At 45.3% G+C, this 13,241-nt stretch overlaps 1 protein-coding gene across 1 annotated transcript in view; it reads right to left on the bottom strand.

Moving 5' to 3' along the window:
- The window catches only part of sh2d5 (SH2 domain containing 5), a 77,513-nt gene extending 65,764 nt beyond the window's left edge, over positions 1-11,749 (bottom strand). Inside the window, exon 1 of the mRNA XM_068016809.1 lies at positions 11,603-11,749. Coding sequence (XP_067872910.1) covers positions 11,603-11,740 — 138 coding nt within the window. The 5' untranslated portion in view covers positions 11,741-11,749. The remainder of the gene's footprint in view (positions 1-11,602) is intronic.
- Positions 11,750-13,241: the final 1,492 nt, after the last annotated feature.

Raw genomic sequence — 13,241 nt, forward strand, 5'->3', positions numbered from 1 at the left:
ATATCTGTACAAATCCTTAAATGTGGCAGGACCGATTGAGAAAGTGGTTAGAATGGCATCCGGGATCCTGAGCCTTATAAATAGAGGCATGCGGCAGAATTTTCCCAAACTGTCAGAGGTGGGTTCAGGCACGAGCAAGGTGGAAAAATCCCAGAACGTAACGTTGGGTCGTGATCCCAACGTGGTCCCACCCTCTTCCGCCTTTCTCCGGGGCACCATTGAAGGTGAGCAGTGAACCCCCTTGGATCTGTCAGGTAAGTAATTAAGAGCTTGTTAAGAAGCCAGTTCTTAGGTCCTTTAGCCTTGAATCTTGTATTTCCCAGACATGGAATGTGTTTCCCAACCTGTCAGCAAATCACCAGGGTTACTGAGGCAAGTGCACAGCAGGAAGAGCTTCTTCAGTGAAACTGATGAGCTGTGAAGGCTTTGATCAGTTACACTGAAGAGCTCCAGCCACGACCATTGATAGGCTGCTGTTCAAAGCACTCTTTCTCTAAGAGAGTGCAATCACTGCGTAACAGATGATTGCCAAGTTTTTGGAAGGCACTTCATCTGTCTGGCACTGCACTCACCTTCAGCTGCACTGTCCTGCAAGCCTTCAGGACAGCAGAGGAGCAGCTTATGCAGCTGCACCTTTCACCACTGCCAACTGCACCAGCAGCAGCAACAGTTTCCTTCTCCTCAGTCGCATCCCCCTGCACTGGCAGACAGGATGGACACCGAGATCCAGCTGGAGGGAGGCGACACCCCCAGCATGGGGTCGACAGGCAGAGGATCAGTCCAGCTTTCACGGCAGGTCACTGATGACATCTGCAGCCTCCTGGGCCAAGACCTCCTTTCCAGTGGAGCAGGTAGGCATGCATTGCCAATGGCCAACTAAGTGCCTGTCACTGGAAGGCCAACCACCAACCCCCCAACCACAAACCTCCACCCCCGGTCTTTGCCTCTCGCCAAGCAGTGTGCTCTCTGCTCTTTTTTTCATTCATTCAGGGGATGTGGGCATGGCTGGCTAGGCCAGCATTTATTGCCCATCCCCAATTGCTCTTGAGAAGGTGGCAGTGAGCTGTCTTCTTGAACCACTGCCGAACTTGGGGTTTAGGTACACCAACAGTGCTCTTCAGAAGGGATTTCCAGGATCTTGACCCAGTGACAGTGAAGGATTGTCTTGCAAGGAGAGAAAACAGAGATGTAAGTGTTCATAATGGCTTATGTGGGGAGGAGGGAAGGATATCAATTGTGGAGGGTGACTGTGAGGCATGGGTGCGAGAGGGCAATAGGTTGAGGTTGAGTGTGAGTGTTGGTTCTTCAGATGGGGATATGAGATGTCTGCAGAGACAGGATGAATGGAGTTGTCAGGTTTACTGCCCTGAGGCATCCTATGCCGGAGAATGCTGGGCAAGTCAGAGTGTGGAGCTTGCCACCTGGAAGTGTTATGCCGCTCGCCTGTCATGCCCTCCTGAGGTCCTAGGTCCTCCATGTTGGAGGGAGCAGGTTCTGCTGCTGGCTTCCTCGGACACTTCCATCCATGCTGTTTGGTTGGAGAGGTTGTCCTCTTTCTCCCATCGTTGGGAGAGCTCACCTCACCCCTTAGATAAAGAAAGACAGACTTGCATTTATAAAGCGTGTTTCACGACCACTGAACTGATATATCAAAGTGCTTTACAGCCAATGAAGTACTTTTTGAACTGTGGTCACTGTAATGCAGGAGATTCCACAGCAGGACCTCCAGGTTAACAGTGAGAGACACCCTCCCAGGTCTCCTCTCCACTGCTGTGGTTGCTGCAGCCTCAAAAATCCAAGTGCTGGTGAGCTTCTCTGAAACATGCCGTGGTCCCTTTGACAGAACGATGCATGGTTCCCTCCCTCTCCAATTGGCCAGGAAACCCGGAGGCAGGCAATTGATTGGTTGCTGTGGTAAAAAGTAACTGTTGGGTGCACTGTGCAGACAGCAGAGTTCCAAACACGAAAATCAGCAGATTCAAATCGGGAATAGAGTCAAATAAAGAAAAGCCCAAAAGAACGAAAATCCCTAAAAGATTCTATTAGCTGTAACTTTTTATTATCCAGTTCTGAAGTTAAACCTTTTTTATAAGCAGTAATCAATACTTTTAAGCAGCTTATTACTTATCCTCATTTAGAGGGAAATCTTTTCTTTTCCCCCACTTTACTTCACTGTGCTCCTGAAGGCACTAACTCATTGTAAATAACAGTTCTATATACATGTCACCTTCAAGTACCAGCTATTCAGCTGTGTGGGGCATCAGATTTAAAACTGATTGTGTCTTTACCTAGTGTCCACATACATGCAATAGACAAAAGTCATGAGTGGGAAGTCTGGCTTATTTTTATCGCCTTACTATCACCCAGGCTGAAATGAATTAATTCAGCACTGACCAAGGATTGAATCTGGCTCATTACCACACCAGAAAGCACATCGACATCCTAACCAAGGGGAGGAATTCTGAAAATCTGTTAATTATTAAAAGCTGCATGGTGCGTTCACTCCCAGGATCTCCAACTGAGATGCCAATTATAATAACCTGAGTAATCATTTGGTAAAAAAATCAACTTGAAAGATACACAAAATAAGAGCAAAAATGCATCAGATTAACACAATAATGTCGCCAAAAATATTTTTGACATTATGTGGCCAATACGATGAGGGATGTCAGTCATGGAACAATTTTCCAGTTTTGCATTTCATGGTAGCATCACACCAGGCAAGGAAGGTTGGGTTCAGTAACCTGTACAAATAGGGAGTTTGCTGGTAATGAGGGAATGAATGGAGGCTGGGGCTGGGACCTTATTGTATCTTTTCACTGTTTACTTGGAGAATAGGATGAAGTAGTGGAAGGATTCACAGGCTGATTAACACTCTGACATGAACGCTCTTTCCATGGTTGTGACCATCTTTCTGCCAGTTGATAGAGGGTGCAGTCTTATAGAGCAGGAGGGTTTTATGGGCTCCCACAGTCAATCTGATGAATGAGGAAGGGGCACCCACATCCTCCAAACACGACTATCTCACTGGACGTCAACCAAGAATTCAGAGCCAGAGCTCCACCCTCCACTCACCAGAACTGTTTGAAATGGGGTTTGAACCCTGCATCATAGGTGGGAAGGCAAAGGCATACTCCCACTTTTTTAGATAAATATGACCAAAGTTGTACGGCCGGGTGTTTTAAAAGTAGGCTGGGAGGAGGAGGAAGGGCATAAGTGCTCTTTCTTAACAAAATTCCACTCTAAGCACTTCTCATCAAAGTGGTCATTCTTCATTCATGAACCCAGACAGTGTTACCAAACACATCAAGCATAAGCTATCAAAACTTATCCCAATCTTGTTGCCAGATGTCCCTGCATATATAACTCAAGCATGGGGTAACTGCCCATCACTGCCCCAGCTAAGGTTGGCTACCTCTGCATGGGCCAGTGACAGAACATCAGCTCTCGTGCCTGCCTGGCTCAGGTTTGCACCAGACCATGCTCAGCTCTTGGAGAGAGCTCTGCTAAGCATAGTGTAAAGTGTTCCTTTTCAAAATCTAAGACCATATTGAACATTAATCTACTGAACGCAGATCTTCTTCTGTTCACCTAACATTAATTTGGAGTTATTTTTCATTAAAATAAAAATGTGGCCATTTTCAAACCATTTGATCTGTTACTAGTAATCTCAGTTTAATAATTCAGTGGTAGAATTTGGCAGGCTGCGAGCTATCTGACAATGTCATGTTGTGACATTTCTAGTTATGAATTATGCCAGTGAAATACTTTATTATATAAAATCAATGACTAAAGCATAGTCATCAAGGGGGAAAGAATATGTGCTCTATTAATTTTCCCATAAATGTTACTTGTCATTAGCTAAAATCAGATTTTTTGTTTTAGACTGCAAGCTTAAGTTGTAAATTTTCTATTTCCTGCTTCCTTTAAAATGTATTAGTTGAAATAGTAAAGCTGGAGTTAGGCTGGAGTTATGCACAGACATTATTCAGATCCTCACTATGTTAAACTCAAAAGGTTGAATTCTGTTCAGCTCCCGCCACTTGGCGACAGGACCCAACTTTAAGTATTGAAATAAAGGACATGAAAAATGAACATACCATTCCCCGCGATCGTACTGGCTGTCCACGATCTCTCATGCGACGGCCGGCACTCACGCGCCTTCACATTCCCGTCCAGGGAAAGCTGGCGCCACCGAGGTCGGGAAGGGGGGGAATCAGAGCATTTTTAGTGTATGAGAGGAGGGATAGGGGCAACTCTGCATTTCTAGTGTTGGGAGGGGGGGTGGTGGAAATGGTCGCACATTTATGTACAGTGTAGTGAGCGGAGAGGGGGGGGGGGATGGGGGAAGGCGGACCGCCCTGTGTATGGAAATGAGCTGCTGCACGCTACATTGTGGCGGTATGGCAGTGTGCAGCCCGTGCATGCGGGCCGCCATTTTCTTTGCCTGCCGCGACTCCCGGCAGCGGGAGAATAAAATTCAGCTCAATGGGTGCAAACTTCATTTGTGTAGCACCGCATCTAGTGGCACTATGAAGACCTACCTGGGTTTCCCAGGGGGAGGCTATGCTGCCGGTCACTACCTGCATGGCCCACATTGGCTCTGAGGATACACTGATTTGGCCCAACCGGCTGATGTGACACCAGAGCCCATATTTGGGCAATGCAGAACCAGTGTTGTTTAGTAATGAAAAAGAAGCTTGAAGCAGCAAAATGGGCCCTGCAGTAACGTTATTTAAAGGGCCAGGTACCTTGGCTGCAGGCAAGTTAAATTTTTGGAACTTTTTCTATTGCAAAGTGTCTGAAGGTAATCTGAAGTGTTTTTGGGGGTGTTTTGTTGAGTTCTGCATTTGCCAGAGAAAGTTAACGCATCCTCACAGAAATGGCAGAGGAGCGAGTGATCTGTGCACACAAAGGATGCAAGAGGTATGGGGACTGTAGTGACAGGGCCTCTGGGCCTGCAGCACGGCAAGGAGATGGAACAGAGGTTGTGGAGAGGGAAAGCTCTGCACTATCTGCTCTGGAAAGTTGGAGCTGAACTCCTCTAAGCTCCTTAACAGTGACAGGAGGCTGCCTGGCAGGCCAGCCAATGCACCCAGCTTCTCAGTGTGCATGTCCATTCAGCTGCCCCGTCAAGGTCCTCATCTGAGTTCCCTGCGGTAGGATTCATCTGCCACCTCACCCTCCAGTTGCAGCCCACTCATGCCCGGTAACTCACTATGTGCTGATCCCAACTCTATACTAGCCTCCAAGGTATGTGCAGTGCCAGTGTCTGAGCTGGTTGCGAGTGTCAGATCAAGTGACCAGGCTTCTTCAGCAGTGCTGTGCTGTTGCTCTCTTTTCTCTTCCTGTGGCTACCGTGGCTGGGTAGGTGGCAGTTCTTGGGTGTTTCAAAGCAGCAACTCAGAGGGAAAGTTTGGTGTGAGGGAAGGGAGTTGGGTTGGGAAGTCGAAGGTCCATGGCCACACCATCAGCAGCTTGCTCATCATGGCAGTAAGAAGAATGAGGGTGTACTGGGAGTTGAGAAGAGGCATAAGGCAGGAACATGCCATATTCCTCAATGCTCTCAGCAACCGGGGATGCTATGGGCTCCATTGCAGCCGATGCCATGTTACAGAGAACCATCTCCTCTGTAGAGCTCAGGTGATGTAGGCGTCCTTGTCCTACACCAGCTCTGCTTTGCTCCCTTCTATAGTGTGCCACCTTGTCCTGCAAGATAGAGGGCAGATTGTTAGTGGTTGTGCAGCACTGCGGGTAATGTGCCTGCCATAGCTGAGCAGCTGGAGGTAAGTTGCAGTGGGTGTGAGGCTGGCAACATTGGTAGGTGTGTGAGGGTGTGGTAGAGTATTTGGATGTTAGGCGTGAGTCCCGAGGCCCAGGAAGTCCTGCTGGGTGATTGATGGGGGTATGGCACACTGAGCAGCATAAGAGGCTAGTGGAGTGGTGGGTAGGCGATGTCATGTGAAGATGCATTCACTGACGCTGACCAACTGCATGAGGTCATTAGACCTCCTGGCTCTGCTGGCAGGTCCCTGGGTCCAGACTCCAGGAGTTGAACATCCTGGTCAGTTCTAAGGTCCAAGCACTTCAAAGAACCAAAGCCATTACATTTGGCTCCTACTATAAACTCCAGTTACTGGCTGCATTTCCTCATGGTGACCATCTCAGGCTGAGTCATTCATAATCTTGGCATCCTGCTTGACCCTAAGATGAAGTAAATTCAACATGACTCCTAAAGATAGATCCCACAAATATTTCATGATAAAATAAGTTCTGATGAAAGGTCACTGACCTGAAACATTAACTCTGCTTTTCTCTCCACAGATGCTGCCAGACCTGCTGAGTATTTCCAGCGCTTTGTGTTTTTATTTTATATATTAAATAGTTTATGATATCCACTTCACATTATAATCTCGCTTCTTCAACCCTAGCCCAGTTACATTCCACTTACTTCACTCGACTAAGACTTGCTGTTCTGTCCAGCATTTGATCATTTCTGTGAATACTTCTCCCCACAACCTTTACTCCTATTCTCAACCAAATATTCACACATCTCCTTTTAATCAGACCATTTTGGGTGATAGTCTATTCCACATAGCTGTTACTTTGCCACTGGAAATTTGTCATGTTATTTTCTTTCTTTTGGGCCTCCTTATCTCGAGAGACAATGGATACGCGCCTGGAGGTGGTCAGTGGTTTGTGAAGCAGCGCCTGGAGTGGCTATAAAGGCCAATTCTGGAGTGACAGGCTCTTCCACAGGTGCTGCAGAGAAATTTGTTTGTTGGGGCTGTTGCACAGTTGGCTCTCCCCTTGCGCCTCTGTCTTTTTTCCTGCCAACTACTAAGTCTCTTCGACTCGCCACAATTTAGCCCTGTCTTTATGGCTGCCCGCCTTGGAACTTTTGTTAATTGTCTGTCTTCAAACGAAGAATTTCAGGATTGAGTTACATACAAATGTTGCATTCTAAGCAACACGTTCGATCTGTGGTAGCTTCAGAGGTTTCCAATCCACATTCAGAAAACTTTGCTTTATATCCTACCATTGTAAAGTCCTTCAATCCTGATTTATGATTTGTGTTGCTGATCCCCAGCAAAGAAAATTTTTTGAAAAGGGACTGTCATTTCTACAGCGCTTTTCACAATCTCAGAAGGTCCCAAAGTGTTTCACAACCAATTGAGTTCTCTCTAACTGTGGTTACTGTTGTAATGTAGGAAAATGTGGCAGCCAATCTGCGCACAGCAATAAAAGAAACAACCAGATCATTGGTTTTAGATTGATTATAAGACGTAACTAAGCTCTGTCAAATATGGAAATAGAAATCATATTTTCAGCATTACTACAGCAGCCAGCCTTATCAAGTAGAAAAGTAGCAAGCGAAATTAGAAGGCAGGCAAAACAAAGGTGAGCATCAACTAGGCTTAAAATGCAGAATGTCAAAAAAACAAAGTTAAGGGCACTCTACCTGAATGCATGCAGCATTTGCAACAAGGTAGATAATTTAAAGGCACAAATAGAGGTAAAGGGTTATGATCTAATTGCCATTACGGAAACATGGCTACAGGGTGACCAAGACTGGGAACTGAATATTCAAGGATATTCGACATTTAGGAAGGAAAAAGGAAAAGGAGGTGGTGTTGGACTGATAATAAGGGATGGGATCGGTACATTATTAAGGGAGGATCTCAGATCGGAAGAACAAAATGTGGAATCTGTTTGGGTGGAGCGAAGAAAAAGCAAGGGGCAGCAAATATTGGTATGAGTTGTTTATAGGCCACCAAACAGTAGTGGTGGTGTGGGCCATGGTATTAATCAGGAGATTAGACGAGCGTGTAGCATGGGTAATACAGTAATCATGGGTGACTTCAATCTGCATATAGACTGGGTAAACCTAATCAGCACTAATGCTGTGGAGGATGAGTTTCTGGAGTGTGTTAGGGATGGTTTTCTAGAGCAGTTGAGGAACCAACTGAAGAACAGGCTATTTTGGATCTAGAAAGGGCTAATTAATACTCTTGTTGTAAAAGAACCTTTAGGGATGTGACCATAATATGATAGAATTTTACGTTATGTTTGAAGCCAGGGTGTTAAATTTGAACAAAGGAAATTATGAAGGTATGAGGGGCAAATTGGTTAAGGTGGATTGAGAAAATACAATAAAAGGAATGACAGTACATAGGCAATGGATAGTCTTTAAAGAATTATTACATAGTTTACAGCAACTATACATTCTTTCAAGGTACAAATATCCAAAAAGAAAAGTCAGTCAACTGTGGCGAACAAAGGAAGTTAAGGATTGTATAAGATTAAAAGAAAAGGCCTATAAAGTTGCCAGAAATAGTAGTAAACCTGAGGATTGGGAGGATTTTAGAATACAGCAAAGGAGGACCAAGAAACTAATAAAGAACGGGAGGATAGAATATGAACGTAAACTAACAAAAAACATAAAAACAGATTATAAAAGCTTCTACAGGTACGTAAAAAGGAAACGTTTGGCTAAGACATATGTAGGTCCACTACAGGCAGAGTCAGGAGAATTTATAATGGGGAACAGAGAAATGGCAGAGAAGCTAAATGATTACTTTGTGTCTGTCTTCACTGAGGAAGATACAAAAAATCTCCCAGAATGGTAAAGGGTGGTAGAGGCAAAAACACTCACGACATTTAAGAAGTATTTAGATGAGCACTTGAAACACCATGGCATACAAGACTATGGGCCAAGTGCGGGGAAGTGGGATTAGTTTTGGACGGGCGCTTAATGGTCGGCACAGGCGTGTTGGGCCAAAGAGCCTGTTTCTGTGCTGTAAAACTCTATGGCTCTAATTAGAGATCCAAGGGACTAGGAAAAATGAGGAATTGAAGGAAATTAGTATTAGTAAGAAGGTTGTATTGGAGAAATTAATGGGCCTGTAGGTTGATAAGTCCTGACAGGACTTGATATTATACATTTCATAGTGTTGAAAGAGGTAGCTATGGAGATAGTGGTTGCATTGGTGATCATCTTCCAAAATTCTACAGAAATCTATATAAATTCTGGAATAGTTCCTGCAGATTGGAAGGTAGCAAATGTCACCCCACTATTTAAGAAGGAAGGGAGAGAGAGAGAAAATGGGGAACTACAGGCCTGTTCGCATTACATCAGTAGTAGGAAAAATGCTAGAATCTATTCTAAAGGATGTGATAAACAGATACATGGATAATAATGATCTGATTGGGCAGAGTCGACATGGATTTATGCAAGGGAAATCATGTTTGACGAACATGTTGGTGTTTTTTTGAGGATGTTACTAGCAGAATTAGAACCATAGAACCATTGAAACATTGCAGCACAGAAGGAGGCCATTCAGCCCATTGTGCCTGTGCCAGCTGAAAAAACTAGCCGCCCAATCTAATCCCACCTTCCAGTACATGGTCCGTAGCCTTGCAGGTTACAGCACTTCAGGTACAGATCCAGGTACCTTTTAAATGAGTTGAGGGTTTCTGCCTCCACCACCAATCCAGGCAGTGAATTCCAGATACCCAGCACCCTCTGGGTGAAAAAGTTTTTCCTCATGTCCCCTCTAATCCTTCTACCAATCACCTTAAATCTATGCCTCCTGGTAATTGACCTCTCCGCTAGGGGAAACAGGTCCTTCCTGTCTACTCTATCTAGGCCCCTCATAATTTTGTACACCTCAATTAAGTCACCCCTCAGCCTCCTCTGTTCTAAGGAAAACAACCCTTGTTGATCCAATCTTTCCTCATAGAATTGATAAAGGGGAGTCGGTGGATGTACTATACTTGGATTTTCAGAAGGCTTTTGATAAAGTTCCCCACAGGAGGTTGGTTAGCAAAATTAAAGCACATGGGATAGGAGGTAATATACTGGGATGGGTTAGTTAACAGGCAGAAAACAGAGAGTAGGAATAAATGGGTCATTCTCGCATTGGCAGGCTGTGACTAGTGGGGTACCGCAGGGATCAGTGCTTGGACTCCAGCTGTTCACAATATATATCAATGATTTGGACGTGGGGACCAAATGTAATATTTCCAAGTTCGCGGATGACACAAAACTAGGTGGGAACGTGTGTTGTGAGGAAGATGCAAAGCGGCTTCAAGGGGATTTGGACACACTTAGAACATGGCAGATGGAATATAATGTGGAAAAATGAGAGGTTATCCACTTTGGTAGGAGGAATAGATGTGCAGAGTATTCCTTAAATGGTAAGAGATACAAAGGGACCTGGGTCCTCGTCAGTAAGTCAGAAAGCTAATATACAGGTGCAGCAAGCAATTAGGAAGGCTAAGGGTATGTTAACCTTTATTGCAAGAGGATTTGAGTTCAGGAGTAGTGAAGTCTTGCTTCAATTATATAGAACCTTGGTTAGACCGCACCTGGAGTACTGTGTGCAGTTTTGGTCTCCTTATCTTAGGAAGGATATTATTGCCATAGGGGGAGTGCAACGAAGGTTCACCAGACTTGTTCCCGGGATGGAGGGACTGTCCCATCAAGAGAAATTGGGGAAACTGGGCCTGTATTCTCTCGAGTTTCAAAGAATGAGAGGTGATCTCATTGACAGCTGTAAAATACTTCAAGGGATGGACAGGGTAGATGCAGGTAAGATGTTTCCCCTAGCTAGGGAGCCTAGAACCAGGGGACACAATTTCAAAATAAGGTGGAAGCCACTTAGGACCAAGATGGGGAGAAATTTCTTTACTCAGAGGGTTGTGAATCTTTGGAATTCTCTACCCCAGAGGCCGTGGAAGCTCAGTCATTGAGTATGTTTAAAGCAGAGATTGACAGATTTCTAAATACCAATGACATAAAGGGATATGGGGATAGTGTGGGAAAAAGGCATTGAAGTGGATGATCAGCCATGATCGTATTGAATGGTGCAGCAAGCTCGATGGGCTGAATGGCCTACTCCTGCACCTATGTTCCTCTGTTCCTATGCCTTGCTACTGTGCATTTCTCTCAGTAAGGCTGACCTAAGCACCAATTCACTCCCGTCAGCTAACAGCTTTTATTTCCATAAATCTTCCTCCGACTTCAACTCAACTGTATCCAGTGGGAAACATCTGCCTTAAACCTCTCTCTACTCTCCATGGTGCAGGACATAATGTATGATCATGGAAGAGAAAGTGTTTCTGTCATTCTCTCAATCTTTCCCCAAGCAGAAAAATGTTTCATTTTAAGACAAAAAGAGCAGGGTATTATAAAAACAGCAGCAAACCTCATCTATTCACTCAGTTGGTTAAGACAATGGGAACTATTCACAGCAAGCAGGTTCCAAGCTCAGTTCAAGCTCTGTGCTGAATTACATGTCATCAGCCAAGGCAGTGAAATGTATGAAGTGGGGGGAGGGGGAGGTGGGGAACATTAGGAGGGGGTTAAATTGATTTTAAGACCTCTGGCTTAGGAGGGGGCAAACTCAGCCCAGGACTGAGCCCTTTCTCATCTGGAGGCTTTTAATACTGAGCTATTTCTTAAGTTAAAAAAAATTGGAGGATTTTTAGTACAGAAATCAAAGCATGATTCTAGCTTTTTCAAAAAAAAAGCGTAATTGGACAAATGGATGATTTTTATCATCTGATTCACAATGACTTTTTAATATTACCCACCCACCTCATTTGGCTGCGTGGTGACAAACAGATGGCAGAAGAGCTCACTTGGTGGTCTGTAGGGGTTACGCGTGACAAATGCAAACTGACAGTCCGCCGGTTGACACGTTGTGTACAAGATTCTTCTCAGGGCATGAGCCATCAACAGCGTCTAGTCAAAACCCAGCACAGGAATTAGTTACATCTCCGCAAACAAGTTGTTTGTACAGTATTACATGCAATTTTTTTTAAAAATCAGTATTAAAAGCTTCAGTTTAAAAAAATGACACCCCAAAAATTTCAATTTTTCAACCTTGATACCAAATTTATTCTTTAAGCAAAGATGGTGAAGCAATTTGAGGTATGACCAACATCCTGCAGGGTAGCGCCAGTCCCACCACTTCTTATCACATGTACTCACCAAACTGGGAGATGGTAATGCTGGGCAGGAAAAACCACAGGGCAGTCAGTTAGGTAGTAGTCTTCCTTAATTCATTCTTTCCCATCTGTGGAACTCTCTACCTCCCTCAATTTCTCTTCCTCCTCCAGCGTGAAGGATTTTGAAACCCCAAGCTTGTTTACCCCACCCCCGCACTCCGCCTGCCCTGCCAAACAATACTTCTCTTGATTTAACTCATCCACTCGTTTCAACCTTGATGGTGCCTTGTAGTTTGGAACCTGATCTTCCACCTAGATTTCTCAATTTTAAAGAATGGCATGGATGAGGATTAGATATAGTGCTTTCCTACCACCCACATGTACATTGCCCCCATAGTATGATTTGGAAGGGCACTGGAACCTGGTTACCAAACTGTCAGCAACTCGCCAGGGTCACCAGGGCGAGTGCACAGCAGGAAGGGCATCTTCAGTGAAACTGACAAGCTGTGAAAGCTTCCATCAGTTGCACTGAACAGCTCCATCCATGGCCACTGAGGGACTTCTGTTCAACACTTCTTCTCTCAGGGTGTGCAATAACTGCTTGACAGGTGATTGCCAATTTCTTGGAAGGCACTTCACCTGTCGAGCACTTCACTCACCTTCAGCTGCATCATCCTGCTGTCAGCCTTCAGCACAGCATGGAAGCAGCTTATGCAGCTCCATCTTCCACCTCTGCTGAGGGACAAGAGCAGAGCCTGCACAATCACCAATTGCTTCAGCAGCGGCAGGGGCAACACCAGCAACAGCATCAGCTGCCTCCTCCTCAGCCTCGTGCCCCTCCACTAGCCATTGGGATGGACACCGAGATCCAGCTAGAAGAAGACGAGACCCTCCCCTCAACACAGGGTCTACAAGCAAAGGATCAGCTCTCTTGACATGTCTGAGCACCAGTGCTTCAGGAAGCTCTGGCTCTCATGGCAGCTAGCTGCTGAAATCTGCAACCTCCTGGATTAAGACCTCCTTTCCAGTGGAGCAGGTGGACATCCATTGCCAATGGCTGACAATGTGCCTGTCACTGGGGGGTCAACCGTCCCACACCCAGGTCTCTATATCTCGCCAAATTGCGTGCTCTCTTCCCATGCGAAGAAAGAAAGCAGAGAGGTGTGAGTGCTTGTAATGGCTTGTGTAGAGGAGGGAAGGACACCATTTGTAGAGGCATGGGCGTGAGAGACCAATAGGCTGAGGGTGAGTGTGAGTATTGGCTGCTCAGATGAGGATATGAGGTG

The sequence above is a fragment of the Heterodontus francisci genome, chromosome 37, assembly GCF_036365525.1.
Source record: "Heterodontus francisci isolate sHetFra1 chromosome 37, sHetFra1.hap1, whole genome shotgun sequence".
NCBI lineage: Eukaryota > Metazoa > Chordata > Chondrichthyes > Heterodontiformes > Heterodontidae > Heterodontus > Heterodontus francisci.